The sequence below is a fragment of the Crocodylus siamensis genome, chromosome 8, assembly GCF_052110815.1.
Source record: "Crocodylus siamensis isolate JL-2025a chromosome 8, ASM5211081v1, whole genome shotgun sequence".
NCBI classification, from domain to species: domain Eukaryota; kingdom Metazoa; phylum Chordata; order Crocodylia; family Crocodylidae; genus Crocodylus; species Crocodylus siamensis.
Window position 1 is genome coordinate 39,467,874 of NC_143402.1, and position 22,989 is coordinate 39,490,862.

At 48.6% G+C, this 22,989-nt stretch overlaps 1 protein-coding gene across 1 annotated transcript in view; it reads right to left on the reverse strand.

The window, feature by feature from the left end:
- FRMPD3 (FERM and PDZ domain containing 3) overlaps positions 1–22,989 on the reverse strand; it is a 161,493-nt gene that overhangs the window by 47,754 nt on the left and 90,750 nt on the right. Inside the window, exons 4-13 of the mRNA XM_090060452.1 lie at positions 19,602–19,756; positions 18,299–18,401; positions 16,644–16,689; positions 13,652–13,756; positions 8,619–8,726; positions 7,585–7,716; positions 5,178–5,297; positions 4,543–4,679; positions 2,138–2,264; positions 1,165–1,254 (exon numbers count right to left, since the gene is read on the reverse strand). Coding sequence (XP_089916578.1) covers positions 1,165–1,254; positions 2,138–2,264; positions 4,543–4,679; positions 5,178–5,297; positions 7,585–7,716; positions 8,619–8,726; positions 13,652–13,756; positions 16,644–16,689; positions 18,299–18,401; positions 19,602–19,749 — 1,116 coding nt within the window. The 5' untranslated portion in view covers positions 19,750–19,756. The remainder of the gene's footprint in view (positions 1–1,164; positions 1,255–2,137; positions 2,265–4,542; positions 4,680–5,177; positions 5,298–7,584; positions 7,717–8,618; positions 8,727–13,651; positions 13,757–16,643; positions 16,690–18,298; positions 18,402–19,601; positions 19,757–22,989) is intronic.

A 22,989-nucleotide genomic window follows, 5' to 3' on the forward strand; every position in this document is an offset into this window, starting at 1 on the left:
GGGAGAATGATCTGTCCAAAGATACACACCACATTAATATCAGAGCCCAGAATGGTACCTAGGAGTTATGGTGCCCATTCATGGCTTGTGCAAGATTATATGGACTGTTTAATATATTGTGGGATGTTTTAATGACACACCGAGCTACTGGGGCAGGAGCTTTCCAAGGCTGTATGTTCATCTGAAGAAACAAGTAAAAGTAAATATTGGAGGACACCACACCAATGGGTAAAGCAGTGAAGCAGGGGGAAGCCATGAAACTGCAGACAATCCAGCCATGTGGCTAAAAGGAACAATGGCCAATGGGTGACACTTACAACAGAATGGAGACCCATGGGTGGAAGGTGGAGCAAGTGCCACTAGCGGTGGTGATGAAGAGATGAACCAGGCAACTGGAAGCCTTTGCAGTCCTATGTTCTCATGTGTGGGTCGTTGGCCTTCATCCTGCCATGGACAAAATGAGGCCGTGTTGGTCAGTGTGACTTTGGTGGGGATGCTGAGTGGGAAGATGGAGGAATGTCTCATTCTATGACATTATCTCAAGGCAACAGGTTCCAACAAGCTGCACAGCAATGGTCAGGCTGTAGTTGCTAAGTAAGGTGATTTTGAGGCCTGACAACCTATTTACTGCAGAAAGGGCAGCAGGAGGCTGCCAGTCACTTGTAGAGAGGGAGGGAGACATAAGGCCAGTAGAGGAACACCTGCCAGTGTTTTAGGAATGGAGATCTCTTGGGAAATGGAGATTCTCTAATGGAGATATGATTTAATAGCACAGTGGAAGCTTGTTAATATTAACTGAGTAGAAGATCAGAGACACAAAGGGTGAGATCCTTAGCTGATATGAGCAGAGCTCCACTGACTTTCAGAGACCAAATGAGGATCTGCTTATAATCAGCAGAGAGACATTTATGAGCAAGTCTTGGGATGATGATCTCCCTGGGGGTTCAGAGTAGTGCAAGGAACTGTGGAAGGAGTCATTTCGCCTTGTCACATGTTTGGTAATCATGGACACCTGTGCATGTGTGTGTGTGTGTGTGTGTGTGTGTGTGCATGTGTGTGTGTGGGCATGTCAAAAGCCAATGTTAGGTGCCCTTAGAAGCCATGCAGGCCCACCCAAGGCACTGTGGATGGGCTACTTGTTAGCATGCACTGGAATTACCATACCAGTCCCACTGTGTTGAAGAGGACTCCTGCAAAGGTTGGAAGTTCATTCAAGATCCGTAGGTACTGGAGCTTTGCCTGGGTGGTTGACACCTGAGAAAACATGTCCCACTTAACACTACCAGCAGGATGACAAGGCAGCATAACATTGAGGAGGCTGGGAAAAGTGAAGGAGGGATCAAGAAGGGTCCTCTCTGGAATTTCAAGGAGTAAGGAGTCATGGGTGCCCAGCTTGTTGGGGCTAAGAACTGGCCACAGTGCTTCAAATGACTAATGGCATAGAGATGTCTCTAGGTGACATGGAGATAAATGCTTCACTGCCTTCACAGCTTAGTGAAGGCAGCTTCTGTGAGATATGGCTGCTTTATTTTGCAGTGATGCTGGGGTAACTCCTAAGGGTTTTGGAATTCAGCCAGCAGAACACCATTTAAAACTGCAGGTGCTTCTGTGCACCTCTTTTGGGATGACCTGAGTCCCTGGGGTCTGCAGTCCCCATGAGACCTGGTTTGTCTCAGGAGAACTCTAGCAGGTGCTGAGACTGGCTGGGCAGGAGGTCACTTAGGAACAGTCTCTTTCAGGACACTGCCTGGACCTGACCCTGGATGTCCAGAAGCATACAAGCAGAAAATCACCACAAAGTGAAACTGACAGCCTATGTGACGTTCTGGCCAGGTTTCATTCAGGTTTGCTCTTTGTTTATCTGAATGGTTTGAGCCTCCCTGTGCTTGTGGCTGTGAAATCCAGATCATCCCTTGCAAATGGATTCATAACAGAGAACAAGCTGCATGCCTGTATTCCCTGGAGATTTGCATTGCATTGTAATGGTCTTAAACACCAGTTTCGTACAATCACATGATCTGTTGCCTAGCTGTGCACAGTAACAGCAAGTGAAAGCGTAAAAGCCTCTGCTAGCTCATTACAGCTGCTGTGCTCCCCACCCAGGACCCAAGGTGGGATTGTGCTGGTTTCTGTTTACCTTGGTGCCACCAGGTGGCTGGTTCTGATGGGCTTTCAGCTGCTGTGAGAGAGATTTCCGAAGGCTCTTCTCCCTGATGAGCTGCAGAAGTGAGGGAGGCAGGAATGGTTCCAGGCCCCACTCCTTCCTGCAAGAAGAAGAGGCTCAACTATAGACAAGGAAAGGAGAGCAACAGGAACAGGGAGGGACTCAGTGGGGGGAGAGGGAGGTGATATAAAAGGGAGGGTAGGAAGCTGAACAATGACTATGGCCAGGAGCTAAGGGGACGAGCATGTGTAGGCATGAACACGCCCTATGGGATACTGGTGGTGTAGTTCTGAGATAATGGGAAGCAGTGAAGTGCAGAGGGAAAGGGAGCCTATCTGCAGGTCTCTGGCCAGGACTGTTTGCCAAATACAAAGATAGGACCAAATTCAGCTTCAGTGTAAGTGGTTGCAACTCCTTGGAGGTCAGTAAAGTCTGACCTATAGCCTAGACCTGAATCTGAACCCTTGATTCTCTTGCTACTGCTTCTTTTTGAAGATACACCTGTGTTAATAACAAGTGAACATCCCATCTTCACAAAGTGATTTTTGCTGCCAAAACCCAGAGGTACCCAGAGTCCACTCCAGGCAAGCAGAGATCCATTCTTATTCCATGTGACTGCGGAGACAGAAGGGAGCCCCTACTATATGTCACTGTATATTATTTGTAGTCTGCAATTAGGTGCTTTATAAAGGGTGCCTGTCAAAAGGGAGGGGTCACAATTAAGCTTTCTATGAATGCTGAAGGTTGCACCAAGGTGGCCTGGAGCTCAGTGACTGTAGGGGGCTGGATTCCCACCGCTGAAGCCTCAGTCTATCAGGGGCTGACTGCTCACTGCATCTCCAGGCTCATATAGGACGGCACACATCCAGGAGAACACTGACCCAGTCTGTGGCCCAGATGATTCTGAAGTGCTTTGGAGACTTGACACATGATCCCCTCTCACTCCCCCAAGGCAGTGTCGAGTCACTGCTCCTTGTGCCATTTCACTGTCGTGCTTGGGTTGAAAAGACCCCTGCAAGGCTGTGACACGGTGCATAGAACAGGGGTGGAAGAGCAGGATGTGCAAGCACACTCTTGCCAACAGGAGGAGCCAAAGCCATTGCTAAGCATCTCCTGGGCACAACAGGTACAGTGAAAGAAGATGGAGCTCCAAGAGAACATTCTCTTGAGCTTTACTGAAACTGCAGCTCCATGTCAGGAAGTGGTGGGCCGTCTCACTCTGGGGACCAAGCGAGCTGAGCAATCCAAAGCAGAGCTCCAACCCCCACCCCCCTACAGCTGGCAGGAGAAAGGCTTTAGTGAATAGCATCAGGAATTGTCAATCAAGAGATCTTGGTTCTGCTGGCTCTGACACTGATTTATGTATGACCTTAAACAGTTCCTTTACAAATGAGGAGACTGAGGTGCAGAGTGGTGAAGAGAAGATCATGATACCTATTCAGCTGCCTTATAAGAAGGTGCAGTGACAGAGGGGTTAAAACATCTTGCCATGGCTCCAGAGGTGTAAGTTCAAGCTCTGCTCTTGACTTACGCCAGGGCTGCCCTCAGTACCTGCTCAATCAGAGACAGCCTGATGTGATATAAATCACATCTCTCCTGTGTGTGCCTTCCCACTTAGATCTGGGTGGCACCTTGACCTGATCTACCTCATATGTTGGGCAGGGCAGGGCTGTGAAGATTAATTTGTTATTAATTACTCAGTCATCTGGGGGATTGAGGGAACTGGGTTAGGGGAAACACAAAACACTGTTACAATTATGTCCTGGAATGATACGGCCCCATCAATTCTCCTCATTTCTCATGCCAAGCTGAAAATCCAGCCTGGCTCCCTTGGAAAGGATCCCAGGCTCACAGCCAACAGCCCCATCAGTCTGGGCTGAGCTTGGCATTGGCCAGGAAATTGGGCCCCTGCTGGGCTTTGGCAGTTTGGATAGATATTTTGCATATGTCCTGCTATGCCAGGCAGGGGTGCCCTCAAGCCTGCCACGTATTTCCAGCTAGGCAGCCTCTTCTGCTGGAAGCAGTGCAGCCACATTTGTGCAGTGTTCCAAGCAGGCTGACTGACTGGTGCGGTCACTTAGAAGTTCTGTACAAATACTGCTGCACCACTCTGGTTTGGAAGTACAGAGCAGTGCATGTGCTTGGGGTGCTGCTGCCTGGCACAGTGATTTTGTCATGCAGATATCACCACTGCAGTCAAAAGGGGCTGTCTGGCTTCTGCCTGTCTTGGGCCTGGGTTCCAGTCGCACCCCAATTCTCCTCATTATGAAGCATTCACTTGCAGCACCCCACGTTCCCACACTGAGAGACAAGCATTGACCAGGCTTACAGGAAACAAGACTGGGAAGGGCAGAGGGTAGCAGGAGAGTGGGACTCACTCCACATTTTTGAGGGACACCTTCTGGCTGGGCCGGGTGGCGGCAACGGTGATGTAGATGTGGAGGGCAGCCAAACCCAGCAGCATCTCTGGTTTGGGGTCCATCCCAAAGCGCTCTCTGATCACATCATTGCGGCTCTGGGTAAGAGAGGAGAGTGCTCAGAACCAGACTGGGGCTTGCCCTGGGGAGGAGGAGCTTCATAAAAGTAATGCCAGAGTAGCCACATCCTGCTGCTGAACTATCTTGCCTTAGCAGAGTGTACCAAGCTGCTAGGCACCGGCCTGCTGCTTCCCTGACAGCCATGGATTGGCTGGCATCTCCTTCCACCATCTGCCACCTTGACAGATCTGCCAGCTTTCACCATATCTTACATCTCCATCAAACATGAGCGGGACTGCGGTGTTAATGACAGCCCTGAACAGGTTTACTGCAGGCAGGAAGCTCACAGTACCACAGCCCTGATCAGCCCTGGGAGGGCACTGCAAAGCCTGCTGGGTAATGCCGAGACTGAAACATCCCTCAAAACAAAAGTGAGGCTGTGTCTGTATTGGCCACAGGCCTCTCTTGGGCTCTCCTTTCCCATCATTTATTTAGCCCAGTATTCCTCACTGTGATGCAGGCAGCCAAGCCCCTACCTGGATGTACAGATATTCAAATGCTGCTGGGTCTCGACGCAGCAGCTCCACTGGGTCCTTGGGGAAGAAGCTCACACGGAAGAGACATCTCATGCCTTGATAGTGGGTCCTCTGTACCACCTGTCCGGGAGCAGGAGTGACAGCTGGTGAGGCAGGAAGCAGGAGGAGCTTCTATACAGCAGCAGACACATGAACAGTCCTTGATCCTGCTTAGACTATGCTCTACATGTTATGCTCTTCCCATCTCTGCACAATGGACCTTCCCAGGAAATAGAAATCAGCCTGAACTAAAACCCAAGGCTAGTACTGAAATTCACAGGTCAGCCACTCCCAGAAGGCAGGTGCTGCCTAACTGAGGGGAGCTCAGGGCTGTTCCTGCAAAAGATCTTCGGGCTGCAGAAGAAGTAGAAAAATGATGGATTCAGCTGTGTAGGCACATAGGGACTTGCATAATAACAAAACCGAGCAGGAAGTCATGGTACCAGGGACAGGATATGTTAGACCCATAGACTGATAGGCAGTCATCATGGACAAGTGGGGAACTGATATTTGCCTCTCCTGCTACCTGACTATATCCAAACATCAGGCAGTTTGAAGTCAGCCATCAAGGATTTGTATCTGCAGACCTGGAGGCCATCTGGGGATGTGCTTCTTCATTCAAAACACTAACCCCTAATTTTCTCCACTTGTGTGATGGTCCTGATGGAGCTCAAGGACTCCCTGTTACATGCAGCTGGTGCTTGTACAGGTGCATACAGATGGAAGGGGCTATATACAGATGGAAGGGGTACATTACTCTGGCTCTCACTAATACCCCTCCTTCCAGCCCACCCATTTTTGCTACAGAGAAGCTATCAGTTCCACATCTCCTGTGGCTAGGGAAAGCACAATAGAGGAATACGAGGTATGTCCTCCCTGTCACCTGGCTAAGGACACTAAGGGTACTGACAGATGTGCAGCTCCCTGGTCTAACTCATGGTGCTTTACAGAAAGCGCCATGAATTAGACTGACCCTCCTGATCCAACACATGTTCATTGTTGGATTGGGAGGCTGGATGACTGAGTTCTATTTTGGAGCTGATCTGTGAAAAGGGTGCACATCTGCAGCATCTGTCCCTTAGCCCTGCCCCGTCTCTAAGCTCCTGTGCTCTCTCACGATGGGACAGGAAGAAGACAGGGGAGTGAGGTCCATTCTGGGATTTCCCCAGCCTGTTCTGGAGTGGGGGAAGCAGGTAGACTGGAGTCCCCCCCTAAGGTGTGTGTGTCGGGGGGTCCATTCTCCCAACACCACCCTTGAATGGTGGCTGGGCAACCCCCAGACCAAACTCACTCCGTTCCCTTCTACCCCAAGCACCTTTGTCTGAGTCTGTACGCAATGACGGTTCAGATTGTCACACAACTGGGTGGTTTTAGGGAGCTTTGCAGCTGTGCACTTCTGTCAGTGCATGGCTATACAGTGCTTTCAGTGGTTGATCACATGACAAACCATCACGTCTGTCAGCACTCTGAATCTGCATGTGTTCCAGCCCCTCAGTCCACATAGTGAATATCAGGAAAAGCAAGCTGAGCCTCCTACACAGCTAGGCAGACCCTGAGGCCACTCAGTCGTGTCCTTTCCCCTTCTTTACTGGTTCTAGTACCTGATAAAATGCCAATGGGAATCCAGTGTCTATGGAGAGGGATGGATCCAGAGGAAGTGTGGTGGTGCAGTCACATCCCCCTTCTTCAAGCATTCAGTTCTCAGCCTGAATGCACAGTGAGCTCACTACTCCCATTACACCCCACTTTACAGCACCCTGGAGCTGCTATTGGCTGTCACATGCCACTGGAAGTCCTTCTCCATCCCAGATATCAGCTGTTGGTTACAGCAGTGGAAAAAGTTAAACCTTTTTTGCCTCAGAAAGCAAAGCTGCTGAGGAAACTGAATTCCCTTTGCTTCTAGGTTTGGTGGGAGCACAGGACTCCTAAAATGGGGCTGAAGCCTGCTTGCAGGAGCTTATCTCCTGCAGGAGGAGCTCATCTCTTGTGAGCAGGCTGAATATACACCACTCCTCTATGCTGCAAGGGCCACTAGCAATGGTGATGAAGAGATGAGCCAGGCAACTGGAAGCCTAATGCTTGGCAGCTGGAACCAGAGCTGCTGGTTTTATTCCCTGGCCTTGGACAGTGGTTGTATCCCAGCTCTCCCAGAGCATGCCAGGGATGTTAATTAACACTAACCTCTCACAGAGACATGGAGCTAAGCCAAATACCACCAGATGGGTCCAGACAAGCCCAGAGCTCCCTCCTCCGAGGTGGCCAGTCTCCCTCTCCACCTCTCCTAGCAGATACCATCATACCAGCAGCTGTAAATAAAAGACAGAGCCTGGCGGTTCAGGCCTCCCTGAGAGAGAGCTCAGAAGCTTACATGAGCCAGGGGCTGCTTGTCCTGAAGGAGAAGGAACTTGTGGCTCTGCTCTGGGCTGGAGTACTCCAGGACGAGGGCAAAATGCTCAATGTGTCTCAAGGAGAGGCGGTCCTGTAGTGTCACCATCACATCCTGGGAATACAATGCAGAGACAGAGGGAGGGTCACAGAGACCTCAGGAAGTCTTGCCTGAGTGACTGTATGAGGCTGCTACTCCAAGTACAACAGGACTCAGTTATTATGCAGCCCAGTTTCACCATGGACCTGGGTTAGTGTCTACAGTGGGGACTCTACCCTCAGATCTAAACCAAGAGCTAGCAGTTACACAGGCCCTGGCCAGGTAATGCCAACACAGTACTAAGCATCTACTGCAGAGGACTCTTCAGTATGAAGGCAGGTAAAAGGGATCCTCCCTTGAGCAGCAATGGAGCAGCAATCCCTTATCATGTCAGATGATGGTTCTTGCACCATTCAGTTCATGCTGCATTCTAGGGGTTAAACACAGTATTGTATGGACAGGAATCTTGCAGCATGTCACTGACTGTTACAGCAGAGGGAAGGGGTATGGATTCCCAGTCAGGCTGCACTGGGAATTAGAAGAGCATCTCGTTATTGTTAATGGGATTTATGGGTTTAATAATAATTCATCTACCACACTGTAAACCTACCATTTTCCCTCCCAGGCCACCTGTGTGGAGGAAACCTGCACCACTGCTCCAGTAAAGCTATACCCAGTGCCAGGACATACTAGAGCACACTGAGGGCCCCCTGTTCATATTCCCACAAAATCATATCTCCTGTTACCTGCAGCAGACAAGAAAGGAAGACAGGGACCACTGAGAAAGAGCATACTATTGTCCCCTCCGGGTGCAAACACAGCACCCAAAGGAGGGAGTGGCACCGTTCTCTGGTACCAGTGTATACAGCCAATTGCTGCCACCAGGCAGCAGGGCAATGGGAAACAGAATGAGCCAACGAGAGAAGGGAAGCACAGAAAACAAAGAAGGGCCTGTGTGATTCCAGCTGGGCTCCCACCTTGACGGTCGTCCGGCCATCAAATGTGAAAGACTTGATCTGCCCGTTCTCCAGGAAAACCTTCAAAACATTGGGGATGAGGAGGAGAGCTTCTTTCTTCAACATGTTCTGCCAAACAAGTCCCATGAGAAGAGAGGATCCCAAGGGGGCATGGACCAGAGAAGTGTGTGTGGGGGGGAGGTCCACAGGAAGGAAAAGGGGGTGTTGGAAGCAAGTGTATGGGTGAGAGGTGGCAAAGGAAAAGGGAGAATGAGGGAGGAAGCCCATAGAATGAGAGACATGGGAGATGGTGGGGGAATGGAGGGGGGAATAGGGATAGATAGGAGGAGGGAGGGGAAGAGAGATAGACAGAGAGAGAGGATGAATATAATTGATGTACCCGTTTTTACAGTCTCTGCTTCTCTAGAACTATGCACCAAGAAAAGGCACATTTCCCTTGAAAACCAGCATCTCTACTGAGCAATTTGAATGCACAAAGGCTGATAAATTCAAAGCTGCCTGGTGGATTCACATTCCCAGTTCCTATTAATTGTAATATAAACTGGGCATCCTATTCAATTAGGCATATTTGAAGAGCCCACCCAAGATTCTTAGATCTTTTCTTGCTTATTATCCCAGACTGGAGTGGGGTGGGGAGAAGGAGCTGGGGATACAGCCAAAGTAACTCTTTCCCAAGGCTTCCCTTTGAAGATCCAGCACAGCACCCAGCCTGTCTCAAGGCCACAGGAACCTCTCTGCTAACCTGCACATGTTGTACAAGAACCTCAGCAAACAACACTTGCATCATGATAAGCAACGTTTGAATCAGATAATTACTTAATTGATTTTGCTTAAAAATAGAATTTGCTAGAAGCACTTTAAGATTTATTTTTACTACTTCTGCTTAATAAAATCCTGGTGCAATTAAGAGATAATGTCACTGGGATGGAATGTTATTGCAGGGTAAAAGTCTCCTGATGCTACACAGAAATGCCAAGGCAAAATCTGCCCTGTTCATGGCTTCAGTTTCAAAACCCTTTGTATTGGACATTAAGCCACAAAACTCTCACTTAAAGTCAACAAGCATCACTCAGCTGAGACCCTGTGCAGTGCTCTAAAAACAACCTGCCCCCAGTCAGAGCAAGAGATGCTGATCTGCTGGAAACCTTCTCTTCTAAGATACCAAATGACTGATCGAGATTAAAGGATTCTCTCTGATGCGTGCTGCTGCAAGATAGTGATGGAGGTTCACTGTATCATCACTGTCTTGCCACTGTCTGACTAGCTCAGGAGACAGCCCTGCTGTGTGCTTCAGTCACCCAGAGACAGGCTTCTCTGGAGAAGCAGAGCTCCCTTCTAAACAGGGCTGCCAGGAAATGGCTTTCCCTTTCCATAAGAATTTTTGAGATTTCAATATTTTTCCCCATCCAGAAACAGGAAGCATGTCAAAATTTCATAAATGCCTGTAAACCAATAATCAGTCACTCAGAACATTTTTCTTAAACAGTTTTGAAATGTTTCCTTCAAATTTCAAACTTTTTCTTTAAAAAACTAGTATTTTAGTTTAACTTAAGTAACATTTCATAATGAAAATCTTGAGTAGGAAAACATTTTTCATTAAAAACATTGAGCTGAAATATTTTTATTGCTCTAAACCTCTGTGTGTGTGTGTGTGTGTGTGTGTGTGTGTGTATTTTTCAAACTAGGATATTCCCTGACCTTCCTTGTAAAGAATTCTGACTTTGATGGAATGAGACCTTTTGATAAATATATTTCATAAGATAATTATGGGCAAACATGACTTTTTAAGTTTTGTATCCTCATCAGAATAAACTAACTGAAGTTTTTAAGGTGAGCAACAAAGGGGAAGGAGATTGGATTTATGTGCTTTTGATTCTTTATGAAGAAGTTGAAAGCTCCAAGTCCTTTAGTTTAGACTACACTAGACTAAACTAGAAGTCAGATCTTTTCTGCTTTGTTATCACTGGGGACAACTGGGGATACCCAAGAAATGAAATAGGACTGGGAGGGCACTTGGCAGGTTTAAAACTATTTTTAGAACCTGTTTAACTCAGATGCTTGCTAAACTGCTAGTAGAAAGGACTTCAGTTTAAAACCCAGCACCTGCTGCTTCTTCCACAAAGGGCAGACAAGGTTCCAGTTCACACCAGAGACTTCAAAGGAGCTCTGCATTTGAACCAAGCAAAACCAGTCGTAGCACTGATATATTCATGATGGAGCTGTCTAAAAGGGTGGGGAACCATGTGCCCTTTGAACCACATTAGCTGAGGTAACACAACTGGGGTCCAGGAGCCCTGGGGGATACATAATGCCCCTGCTGTCCTGTCTGACCTGGTGCTGTCACTACTGCATCCCTTCCCACCCTGTGGACTGCATGCAGGGTGCCTCCCCATTACACTCCCTACTGCTGCTCCCCACACCCTGCATTGTACTCTGTGGCCCCACACCTCCCTGCTGCTTTGGCCACCTCCACTTACCCTTAGTTCCCTGGCTGAAAACTTCTCCACTGCACTGTGCTGCTCAGGCACCCTGGGGCAGGGGCAGGAAGAAGCCTGGGAGCAGTGGGCAGGTGGGAGCCCAGGGCTACAATTTAACCCCATGGGCCACCAATTGGGCAACCCTGATCCAGAATATAAACAACAAACCCTGGACAGCTCTTGTACGCACTAATATGATCCATTCAAGTCTTCTAACCACAAAATAAACACTAAGTTTATACAGATAGTGGTCCATATAAACATAGCACAGCCTCTACCAGTAGTGTAACGAGGGATGAGTGACTGAGACACTAGCCCTGGAGTCCAAATTTGACAGGGTGCAGGAATGTCAATGGTTGCTAGCCTGGACAGTGACTGCCGCTGTCACTCCAGCTGCTACAGTCACCAAGGGCAAGAAACTGCTTGTGATGCCTCTGGTTTCCACCTGACAGCTGAGGAAGGAAGGAGTGCTCTAAGATTGCTCCTCTCCTGGGTGTTGGTATTCACTCTTCATCTCTTCACTTGGGCTTTGCAGTCCATGGCTGAGCGGGGTGCTAGTGCACAATACTTTTAGTTCATGTGCTTGGTGTTTCTCAAGAAGTAATAAGCAGGTGCCCTGGGATCTCACTGGATGGTGCTATTTTTGCATATCCCACTAAGCTGCACTTCATATTTAAGGGCAGGGATACACTCTGATGTTCAGCAGTAGATATGTGCAGCATGGAGTGGTGTATCTACAACTGAAATGTGTCACATGTGGACATGTGCAGGGCCTGGCATCTGTGCTATGTGCTGCTTTCCGGATAAAGCACCTCAACTGCCCAGTGGCCATTTCTGCCCTATAGCACCCGGCCTCCAATGCCACACTTGGATCTGCCCAAGTTCCTAAATAGATAGGGTGCCTATACCATTACCTGTAGCCTGAGTCACTCATGAGCTCAGCTCTCATGGAAATCATACATGTCTTGGCTTGGTTAGGCCCTGGGCCTGCCAAGGTCTTGGTACAGATGCTCCACACAGATTTTCCCTTATCTAGGAGAGGCCTGGGTAAGCCTCCTCTGCAAGTCCCAAATCCCTTCGTCTCACTCAACTATCCCACTTATCTAAGAATCGCAGAGATCATGGGCGACTGGTGCTTCCTGAGTCGGGGAGGGGGGGAGGCACAAGTGGCTGACTGGCAGGAGGTCCCTCAGCAGCCCATCACCGATCCTGGAAGCACCAGTGCTGCTTCTCTTGGTGCCCCCACCCCAGCCAGCGCCAATCTGAGGGGGGTACCAGCCAGAGTTTATCTTGGCGCCCCCACTCCCTGGATGGCAGGGCCAATCTCAGGGGGGGCACATGTCCCTTGTGCCTCCCCTATGCATCACCTATGGCAGAGATGCCTAGTCCCTCTCACATGCAGGCAGGATCCCACAGCTTTTGTCGTTAGCAGAGTTTCTTAGGCAACAGCAGCTGCATGGTTATTCAAGGAGTCAAAATGAACAGACATAACATAAAACCACTCACAGCGGATAACATTATACAAGGACATGGCTGCTGCTGCCAGTACTATTAGCAGCTCTGCTGTCAAGGGAAAACATCTAACCAAAAGCCAAGTCAGAGCATCCTGCTGGAAGGCTGCTTGATCCAGACTCCAGCAGGCTATGCCACAGGTGAGGAAGTCTCCACCAGGCTGTTGAAATCTACCATGTGGGCAAGTACATCTATCCTGGTGAGAACTGGTTTGAGGCAAACAGAGAGTGTAGCACAGCCCAGCCAGGGCTCTGGGAATTACCATCACCCTATGAAATACACTGGACAGTAGCACAGAAGTCTGAGTAGGGGTACAGTAGGCTCCCACAGGCCTGCTCCTTTCAGCAGACAGGCAGCTGTTTCTATCACCTCAAGCCTTCAGGGGGCCCGTGCTGTGATACCAAGCAATGTACACTCCAGGAGTCTCACCTGGAGCTGGTAGTGACTGTGGGTGGCATTTTGTGTACCTGACATTCCTAGAGGTATTCTATCACATCATAGACACCCCAGTTTTACTCACATTCCTGATTCACCCAACAGTCCCTTCTCACATATCTGCAAGTCAATCTCAGTCTGTCCTTCAGTGCTACGGAGATCGACACAGCAGCTCTAGTTTCTCCTTTACAGAAGGAGGTCTGAAACATAGAGGTATCTTATGTTTGAATTACTGAGGGATGTTGTGTATCATGTGACAGCCTTATGACCCACACACAGAAATCCGTCTGCCATGCTACTTTCCTTATACTGAAATCCCCTTGGACCACACTGCAGCCTTTTTAGGTGGTCTAACAGAATTCCCTGGATGTGAGCACTTCCTTCCTCCAGGGACCCTGAGATAAAATTGGCAGAGATCACTTATGCATTACCCAAGAAACTTCCACAAGGATGGCAGAACCCCCCCACCTCCACACACTTTCTGCATCAGGCTAGCAAGAGCTGCCCAGAAGGGGAACAGGGTGACAGCAGAAGTGGCAGAACACCAAGAGGGCTGTTGTGTGCTCATCCAGGGAGGCACAATGGAAGGAAGAGAGCAAGAGAACTTACTGGGTCTGTCTCACCAACTGTCACCTGTTCGGAAAATCGGACCTTCACGGGGTTGGACCTCAGTTTTGCCTTCTTGGCTGCACTGATGAAAGCAGATTTGGGGGACTGAAAAGAAAACAAATGGAAAGTTACAATAGCTGGAACTTGGGGAAAGAAGAGGGAGAGGATGACTTTTCTTGGAGACAAGAGGAAAGAATGGGAGACACAAGAGAAGTATGGATAATTAGGCAAACCAACTCAGACATTCATGACTTCACATGCCCGGATAGAATGAAGGGCCCAGCGGGTTGCCCTAAATTTCCACCACATGGAAGAATATGCATGGTGCTGGCAGCAGAGGTTCACACATTCATCAGGATAAGAAATCACAGAGTCACAGAGTTCATCTTAGGTAGGAGTGGGTGGGGGAAGGGAAGGATCTGCACGTCTGTCTGAATCAAAGCTTGGCTTGTGCTCTGAGATGCTGGTCTCCATCATATGAGTTCCAGCTGTCTGTAATGTGTTTGTGGCAGTGACAGTACTTAGGTGAGATGGGTATTGAAGTGAAGTATGTAGTTCAGTAATGGGGAGGCATATGGATAGCCGAGACAGAGCCATGCCTGAGGCACACTCCTGCTACCAAGTGAAGTGCTAACAGCATGGTGGTCATCAGCCTTGCCTCTCCAAGCCACTGTTGCAATCTGCCCAATTTCCACCTGCATGACAAGCAGGATCCCTGAAGCTTCTCAGGATTTTCTGTGGAGAAGGGAGAACGGCAGCTGCAAAAGGAAAGCATGAGGTTGCAGCAGTAGGAGAGGGCTGAGGAGCAAGAAAAAACTTGGATGACTCAGGGAACTCGTGAGGAGCTCTGGAGCTGTCTGGTATGATCCTCAGCTGTTGTCAATCAAGAAGCTCCAGTGAAGTCAGTCTGATTCACACCAGATGAGGACCTGGTCCTTATCTCTATGTCAGTAGTTACCAAAGACAGTTCAGGTCTCTAGAGATGGCTGTTGTTTCACTAGGCCCAGGCCTAACAAACAAGGTGTCTCATCACACTCTTTGCCTTGGCAATGAATCCCTCTGGGAGATCTCATCAGGTTCAGTTCCCCATAGCCATTGCTGCTGGTCCTCTCCAGTCAGGGCTGAGTCATTCTGTCAAGGAGCAAGGTGGAAAGATTGGTGTTGGCATGGCCTGTGCTCCACAAAGGAAGAGCCTTGGTCTCCAGGGCTCTCTGCCTGGCACATGTCCCCAGCAGGGCTCCCTTCTCACAGCAGGAGCTGGGAGCGAGCTGTTCCTGTGAAAGTGTCCGAGGTTTCTGTCTGAGGAAAGCTGGTACTGGACTAACATGCTGCCTCGTCTGGCTGCTTTCCAGAGGAAGGAGAAAAGCAGTCTGCTTCAGAGGTTGGCATCCACCCCATTCTTTACAGACCAGCATTCGGCAGGGAGACCTTCCAAGAAACAGGGATAAGTGTGCAGAGGGGACTCTCACACTTATCTCTTTCACCAAGATCAAAAGGTTCAATCAAGAAGAAATGACATCCTGCCTTCATCGCTGGTGGCATGACAGTTCAATCTGTTCCACTGCTACAGGCTCTTTGAGCTCCAAGGTGCCTTCATAGTTAGTGCCAGTATCTGTCATTGCTGGGCAGTCTCCAGCTGCATGGCATGCAAATGATGCAAGAGGAACTGGGTAGTTCAATGGCTTGGTTTCTCCAGGGGAGTCCCACTAGGGCTGTCCACCTAGCTCACCAGGGTGTCCTGAACCTAACCACAGACAGGCCACACCTGCACTTATGACTGACTATCGGGCAGCCAGTGCTACTACACCCACTTTCCCTATAGGTTTCCACTGACAGAGGCTCTGACCAACCCTAGTCAGGGTTCTTATGCCATTCCCTGACAGCTTCTAGTTGGTCCAGCTGTAGCTGTGAGCTCCCCACCTCCCAACATACTCTATACCCTTTCCTTACAGTGACTCCTATTGGTGAAAGATGGTCTGCAGTGGCCATGAGCTCCTCAGTAGTGTTCCTGTATGCTAATTATCCCTCCATCCTGTGCACTGGGCAAGGGACGTTATAAGCCTGATTGCACAACAGGTTCTTTCTTTCTAACTGAAATGATTTTTGGCTTTATACACAACACTGGAATATTGAAATGCCTTCTGTGCCCTTGCAAGCTGCTCCAAGCAGATAGGCAGATGCAAGCCATATAAAGAGCGAGCTCTGAAGAGAAAAGGATCTCTTACACACATGTACTCTTGTTCTTTCTCTTCCTTTTTCTCTTTTTCCCCCAGTCCCACCATGTCCCTTTGCTAACAGGCCAAGAAACTATCTCCCCCTAACAGGAAATAAGACAAGTATTCAAAGACTTGAACGCTCTCCTTGGGGCATCTGCTGTGCTTTTTGAAGGCACTAGTAGAGCTGGAGGCAAGATGTTTTAATCTTCAACCTCTGATGAAATAGAAATCTCTATTTGTTTCCAAGCCACATGTACACGCTGGCCATGTTGTATCTCCCCTGTGCATGGTGTGGAATGCACTAGGGTGTCAGTGGTTCCTTACTAGAGGAGCAAGAAGATTGTGTCACTAATCTCATTTCATCTGGGGCTTCTGGTCTCCAAGGGGGAACCTCTTGAGCTTTTATTTGCTACACTAATAAGGTCCTTTGAACCATGTTTTCCTCTAGGAGGAATCTCAGTGTGAACCAGCTGTGACATATATGCATTCTCTAGATTAGTGTTTCCCAAACTTTTCCTCAGCATGACCCCGTTTATGGCCCGTTTCCTCAGCATGGCCCTTCACTCCGACCCATAGCCCCCCACCCCTGTGAACCCATCTCCTGATGTTGCAACCCCATTTAGGATCATGACCCACAGTTTGGGAACTGTTGCTTTAGATCATATCCTAGCTCCCCAGGCACTGCACAGGCCTGGACTTCGCAACCCCCTGCCCCTGCACCATACTGGGCTTCCAGTGGAAGAGCTGGAGGCAGTTGCATTGTTCCTGGTTCTCACCTGATGGGTCTGCAGCACAGTGAGGATAATGAAGTCCTTGGCACTCCTACACAAGAAGGGACAGGAGGAAAAAGATGAAGACAGATGAGTTAACTCTGAGCCCCAGCCCCCAGAACACACACATGTAGGAAAGAGGGAATGAAAATAACACATGAAAGAGAGTTCAGATGGCAAAATCTTTCCCCACCTAGCCAGATGGTAGCTCAGATTTTCTCAGTCTCCTACAGGAACTTTCCATGCCAGGTAATAGAGATGCTGGCTGTGTCTCACATGACAGCTGCAAACTTTTCTCTTGCATCCTAGGGTGTCTGCATTTCTGTCCCTCCCAACTCTGCTGCAGAAATACCCTTGAATGTGCCACACTAATTATGGAATCATGGTTACTCTAGGGCCAGCATTAACTGCTCTGTGTCAGTAGAATTTGCTCACAACCTGTGCAAAGAACAATCTTAGCAGGTGGTTTCAGAGACAAAGCTTCATGGGCCAAATCCTTAGCTGATGTAAAATGGTATCACTCTGGCTTCACTGATAAGGACAGCCAAGGATCAGGGCCTGGGTTTCATGCAGGACAGGCCATGTTTCTCTTTTTTTGGAGAAGGAGTAGGTTGAGCTGCCATGGAAAGAAAGAGGAGTCTTTGTTACCTTCATTTGATGGCCCATATACTTAACCTGCAGAGATTTTAAGGGGTGAACATTGTGGATTGCAAGTAAATCTGAACAGATGTGGCCCCTGCACACACCTCTCATAAGGGGCACAAACCTACCAGGGTTTAAAGCTGAATTCAAGTGGATGTAGTGGCAGGAAACTTCTTCAGGCTAGGGGTCAAGAGACAGTCATACTGGCTGTGGGGGAGCTAAAGCAGGACAACATGCCATGCCCAGAGATTCACTGCTAGAAGGCCTCTTGCCTTACATGTTTTACACATGTATGAATGGCGAGCTCATCCTCCCCATTAGCACAAACTTCAGCAGCACTGGCTTTGTGATGCATTGTCCTGGACTTAGGCAAGGGCAGAATTTGGCCAGAGTTTTGTGGGGGGCCCAAGTCTCAAGGTTTCCAGCTAACTCTGAAGTTGACTCAGGTATGATCCTTTATTCCTGTGCCCATTCCCTGGGTGGGTAGGGGCTTACAGCTTCACCCAGCCCCAAGGAAGAAATCAAAAGAGGGAACCTACAGCAGCAGAAGAAACCCCTAAATCAGAGAGTGAATCCTGAAAAACAGCCCCATCTCTTAAAACCTTGGTCTCTTCCCAGACAACATCCACAGAATCAGCATCAGGAACAAGGGCTGTACCTAGATGGGTAAGCATGTAATTTGGATGAAGGCTACTCTCAGTATCAGTCTATGAGTCTTCAGCAAGTCAAGCTGCCTCACAGCAGTGCTGCCTGTGCTAACTGGATTCCAGGAGGGTGAACTGCTTCAAAGCAGTGCCCTGATGACTCCTACTGCGTGAATGTGGTCACAATAGAGCCCAAGAGTGACCACTGCCTCAGTGTTAGCTCCTGTGCCTCAGTGCCCAGGCACTTCCAGTTACCAGGCTGCTCCCTGGGTTTATCATAATCTTAAACTCTCTGAGGACTACCTTCCTGCCTTGTTCTCTCCTCCCACATTGGCTCCCTCACCCCCAGGATGAGGTATTAGAGAAGGCTGTTACCTGACAAGCTCAATGAATCTCCCTCTGGGGGCTTCACTCACATCCTCATTGTTTATGGCCAGAATCTGGTCTCCTGCCAAGAGCTTATCCTCAGAGGGGCCTCCTGCCAGGAAGAGAGTGGGTGTTAGCCCCTGCCTCAGATTCTCCTTCTGCCAAATGTGTTCTGCTTCATGTGGGCGAGACAGAGCAGGAGAACAGGGCTGTTCTGGCCATGCTCTGTGAAGCAGGCCTCAGGCCCTGTCATTCTCAGAGTCCAATGCTCATGTCCCTATTCCCCATGGCAGGGAGGTCATATGGGGGTGAATAGCTATGGCTGGCCACAAGCAGGCTCAGAGAATTCACACAGACCTTTAAAAAGAAACCAGTGCTGTGTGCAGAGCCAGCTCATGCTCACCAAAGAATCTGCCTGGTAAGGATAGCTGTTGGGCTGAAAGGAGCCTAATTAGAGGTGGGCTGAAACCCACTGGGAGCAACCAGCTCAGTATATGTTGATGCCCTATGTGAAGAAAGTCTTTGCAGTCACCCGTTCCTCAGGCTGCCTTTCTCCTATCTTCTACCAGGCTGTCCACTCAGTTTGGCAACCCCAATCTATGTTCCTCTTTCTTGGAACAGCCCAAGTGGCAAATCTCCCTGGCAGACCCAGAGCCCCTTTAGAAGTAGCAGGCTCCATGCCAACCATGTCCCTGGCTTCTCTGCTGTCAGTCCAGCCATGCTGTTCCTTCCTCCTGTGTTTACATTCAGCATTTTTCTTTTTCTCCATCACTGCCTGCACTTCTTCACTTCTTCCACTCAGCTCAAGGCCTCCTGGCACAGGCTGGGAATGGCTCCTTTGGAGCCACCTCTGAGGTAGACATCATGGCTGCTAAAGGGCATCATGAGGGACTCTTGGGCCCCCTGCCACTGTGGGCATGGGACAGGCTGGGTCAGGGAGACAGTTGCTGAACTTCCATGATGTTACAGACACCCTCCCTTCCATCCCCCTCTAGAGTCTATATATGAGAATCCCATCCACATAACCACCCACTTCCCCAACCTTTAGTCCATTGTCAGCTACAGAGACTTCACACCCATCCCACCCAGTTCTGCATTGTCTGTTTGAGATTCCCATATCCCTTTTCCAGCTATACCCTCTTGGTAAACACCCAGTCCCCATGTAGTATGGCATCCAAATACTAACTAAACTGCTCCTGCTCCTTAGTTCATACCTAGCTCCCCACCGTCTGAGCTGCTGAGTCCAGATAGTCACGTCCTAACTGAAAGTTGTGACAGGCGTAGGGATCTGTACTTATGCCTTGCTTCCTACCTGTTGTCACAGATCGCACCACCACTGGCTTCTCACTGCCGGCCACGAAACCAAAGCCGTAGTTGGGGTCACGTTGAATCTTCACCTGTCGGAGAGTGTCTGAAGGCAGCTGACCACATTCCATATCATCACCGCTTTCCTCCTGCATCACATGACTGGTAGCCACACACACAAGGGAGAGGAAGAAGGAGTGTTATAGATCTGTATGCATAACCAAACTGAGCCATGAGCCATGTTAAAAGGACGCAGGGCAGTTATGTAATATAATGACCTCTCCACACCATGCTCATGCACCATCAGCATTTTCACACTAAGGAGCCTTGCTGAGCAGGGTGCCACCAGCAGACATACATGGTCAGGCCTTCTCTCCCAAAGTAGCTTGCTTCAGTTTTGAGATACTCTCTAAGGGAATGGGAGGGAGGGAACTGAATGGGAGATGTACTTGGTGATAGGTAGGTGAAGCACTTTCTAGGTCTCTTCCCCTATTACTCTCCAACAAACCTCATGGACTCCCCCTCCCTAAACTGCAGATGCTGCAGGCTTTCCCTGGGAGCCAGATGCCTAGCTCTGTTCTCTCTGCCTCCTCTGTCATGGCCAGAAATTCAGATTCTGCAGCTGGAATGTAACTGACAATGTTGCTGATGGTGCTTGAGGCAGCCAGTCTCCTTGTTCTGAGCAGCACTGGTGCTGCAGGGCTAGTGGAACCTAACATGTTTTGGTCAATACAGTCTGACCAGAGGCACAACAAGGAGCAAGTAAATGGTGGAACGTGTAATGCTCACATCACCACCCTCTGGCTTCAGCCCCACATGGGCAAGACTTCCATGCACTTTAGGGAGCTGATCTCTGCATTACACCATCATACTCTCTGTTCTCATCTCATGACCTTGCTTCACTGCCTATGCCTTACCCCTTCATCTGCCAGACTTGTCCATCCTATTCCTTTTAGCAGATTCTTTTCACTCCAGATGGACCTCACTGGCCTACTCAACATATTCTCCATGTGAATCTGATTGGAAGAATTTCCTCCTCTCAGTACATCTAATTTGTCAGTAGCTGCTTTTTCTCCCTAATTTTCCTAAGCAACAATATATTGATTAATGCTGTGATACAAGTGAAATCTACAACAATAACAATATCCTTTCCATGTTTAAATAGTGTGACTGACTCGGCCAGTTACAGAATGAAGGTTGTTCATTAGACTAGAGAGTCACCTTGGACATACAGAAAGAATTCATCTCTGGGGTAACTCTACCAAAACCAATGGCATTCCATCAGGGAAGAATTTAACTCAGCAGGCATACAAAGAGGGAGAGGGGGAAGCAAGCGACATTATAACACAGAAATTGCCAGCAGGGTGGTGGTACCTGCTCTATTGCCTTCATTTTCCAGAAGGTTAATCTGAGATCCAGAGTGGTTAGATGGCTTGTTTATGTCAGTGGAGGAAAAGGGAGGAGGTGGACCATTAATAGGGCAACAATCTGAGCGTTGTCTTGGTTGCTGCTTTGTCTTGCTATGTCTTGCTAAGATGGTGGCACTGCCCAGTTGTATCAGGGACAGATGGAGCTGTACATAGTTACAACCGTAACAACAAAATGATGGATAAATTGAAAGCAAATGTTGCATCTGTGCTGCGGACTGCATGTTCCTGTCTAGACAACTTAGTCTGCTTTTTAAGATTCTTCCTGGGCTTTTGGCAAAGAGTCAATTGCTCTGTCTCTTATCAGTTTAGGATTTCATACATTCTCTATCTAATCCAATCTGTCTGCATTTCTAGCCCTTCAAGCACTGATATTTCAGATATAAAATTAAGGGCAACAGCTCTGTGTGGCTGAGAGAGAGAGCCTTACCTCTGTTTTAAACTGGCTTCTCAGCTGCAATTCAGCTCAATGCTTCTCTTCCAGGGGCTATGCTGATGAGCTGGAGAACCAGCTCTCTTCCAGGAGCTGGTTAAACAAAGATTTGCTGAAAAAGACAGGACTTTCAGCTTGATAGGACTGGCTTTTTCTGATCTCCAGAGGCACAGACCTGACCTGTGAGCCCTTTGATGAGGTGTTTCTCTCCTCCCTCCCCACTGCTGGATGATGCTGGTAGGACTTTTTGATTGCTAACAGCTATAACCCTAGATTCTGGCAGAAATGACTATATAGCATATGCAAGTAGATATGAATTAAGTGATCTGTGTTATGACTGCAGATACTGTGCAACTGCTGTTAACACTACACCAACAATGCTCTTGTCCCCTGTCCACATTATTGATTCTCAACCTTTTCCACATCAGACTCCGCTGCTTCCTGAGTTCCAATTTCCTTCCCTACTCCTTCTTTTCATCTAGCTAGGGCAATCCTCCTATTTGCAATACAGGAAGGACAGGGTAGTACCTATTGCACTGATACCTGTTTGCACATCCCTGTTGCTCCCGTGGTTTTATCATGACCATTATCAGCCACATGTCTAGTGCATTGTGCAAGGATATCAATGCACATGATAAAAATAAGAACATCTGAAGAAACTGCTGAACAGAGAAATGGTTGCAGCCTTTCCTGTGGGTGGAGACTTCGCTTGATTGTGAGAGAGCGATCCCAGCTCACAGGTGGGCTTTCCCTGAAATTGTTGTACATTTGAACATTCTTAGGCAGAAAATCTGGAATGGAGACTAAAATTGGGTGGGTGTGGATTATGCCTTTGCTATACCTAGGGACATTTGGATGCTACAGAGAAAGAAGAGAAGGAAAAATGAAAAAGACGGTCACCTTTCAAAATCCCTTCATAGCACAGTGCTGAGTTACATTCATCATGGTTGGAACCGCACGGAATGCACTGAGTTTGAACAGGGTCCCCAGATAAGATATTTTCTCCATCTAACACCTGTTTGAAGAAGTACACTCTGGCAAAAGTCTAAGAAGAAAGATACTCACTGACTGCATGCAGCTGATGGAATAGATTAGTGCTACTCAGGAAGCTGGGTGCACCCTTCTTTTCTGCTCCTACACTATTCTGTTTGCAGAAGGCAAGGTTTAGTGGGGCAGGGTCACTTTTCAAAGCATGGGGGCATTATATGGTAGGCCAGTGTCTAGCTTTAGCGGTGCCAGGGCTTCATGACTGGAGGAGCAGGGAGTTGCAGGGGTAGCTGGAAGCACACTGGCAGAGCTGTGGGAGAATCTGGAACTAAGATGGTAGTGGGACTAAAGATCAGTGCTGAGGGGCATTGGCAGAGCTGTGCAGCAGAAGGAACTGTACAGGAAAGCTGTGTGAGAAAAGCATGCACCATGCCTAGCTTGCTCTTGCGTATGGCTTTACCATAGCATGGCTGCTGTCATGAGCATTTAAAACAGAATCAAGGACTTCAACACAAAGCAAGCAAATGTCTGAGCGTGAAAAGCTGACT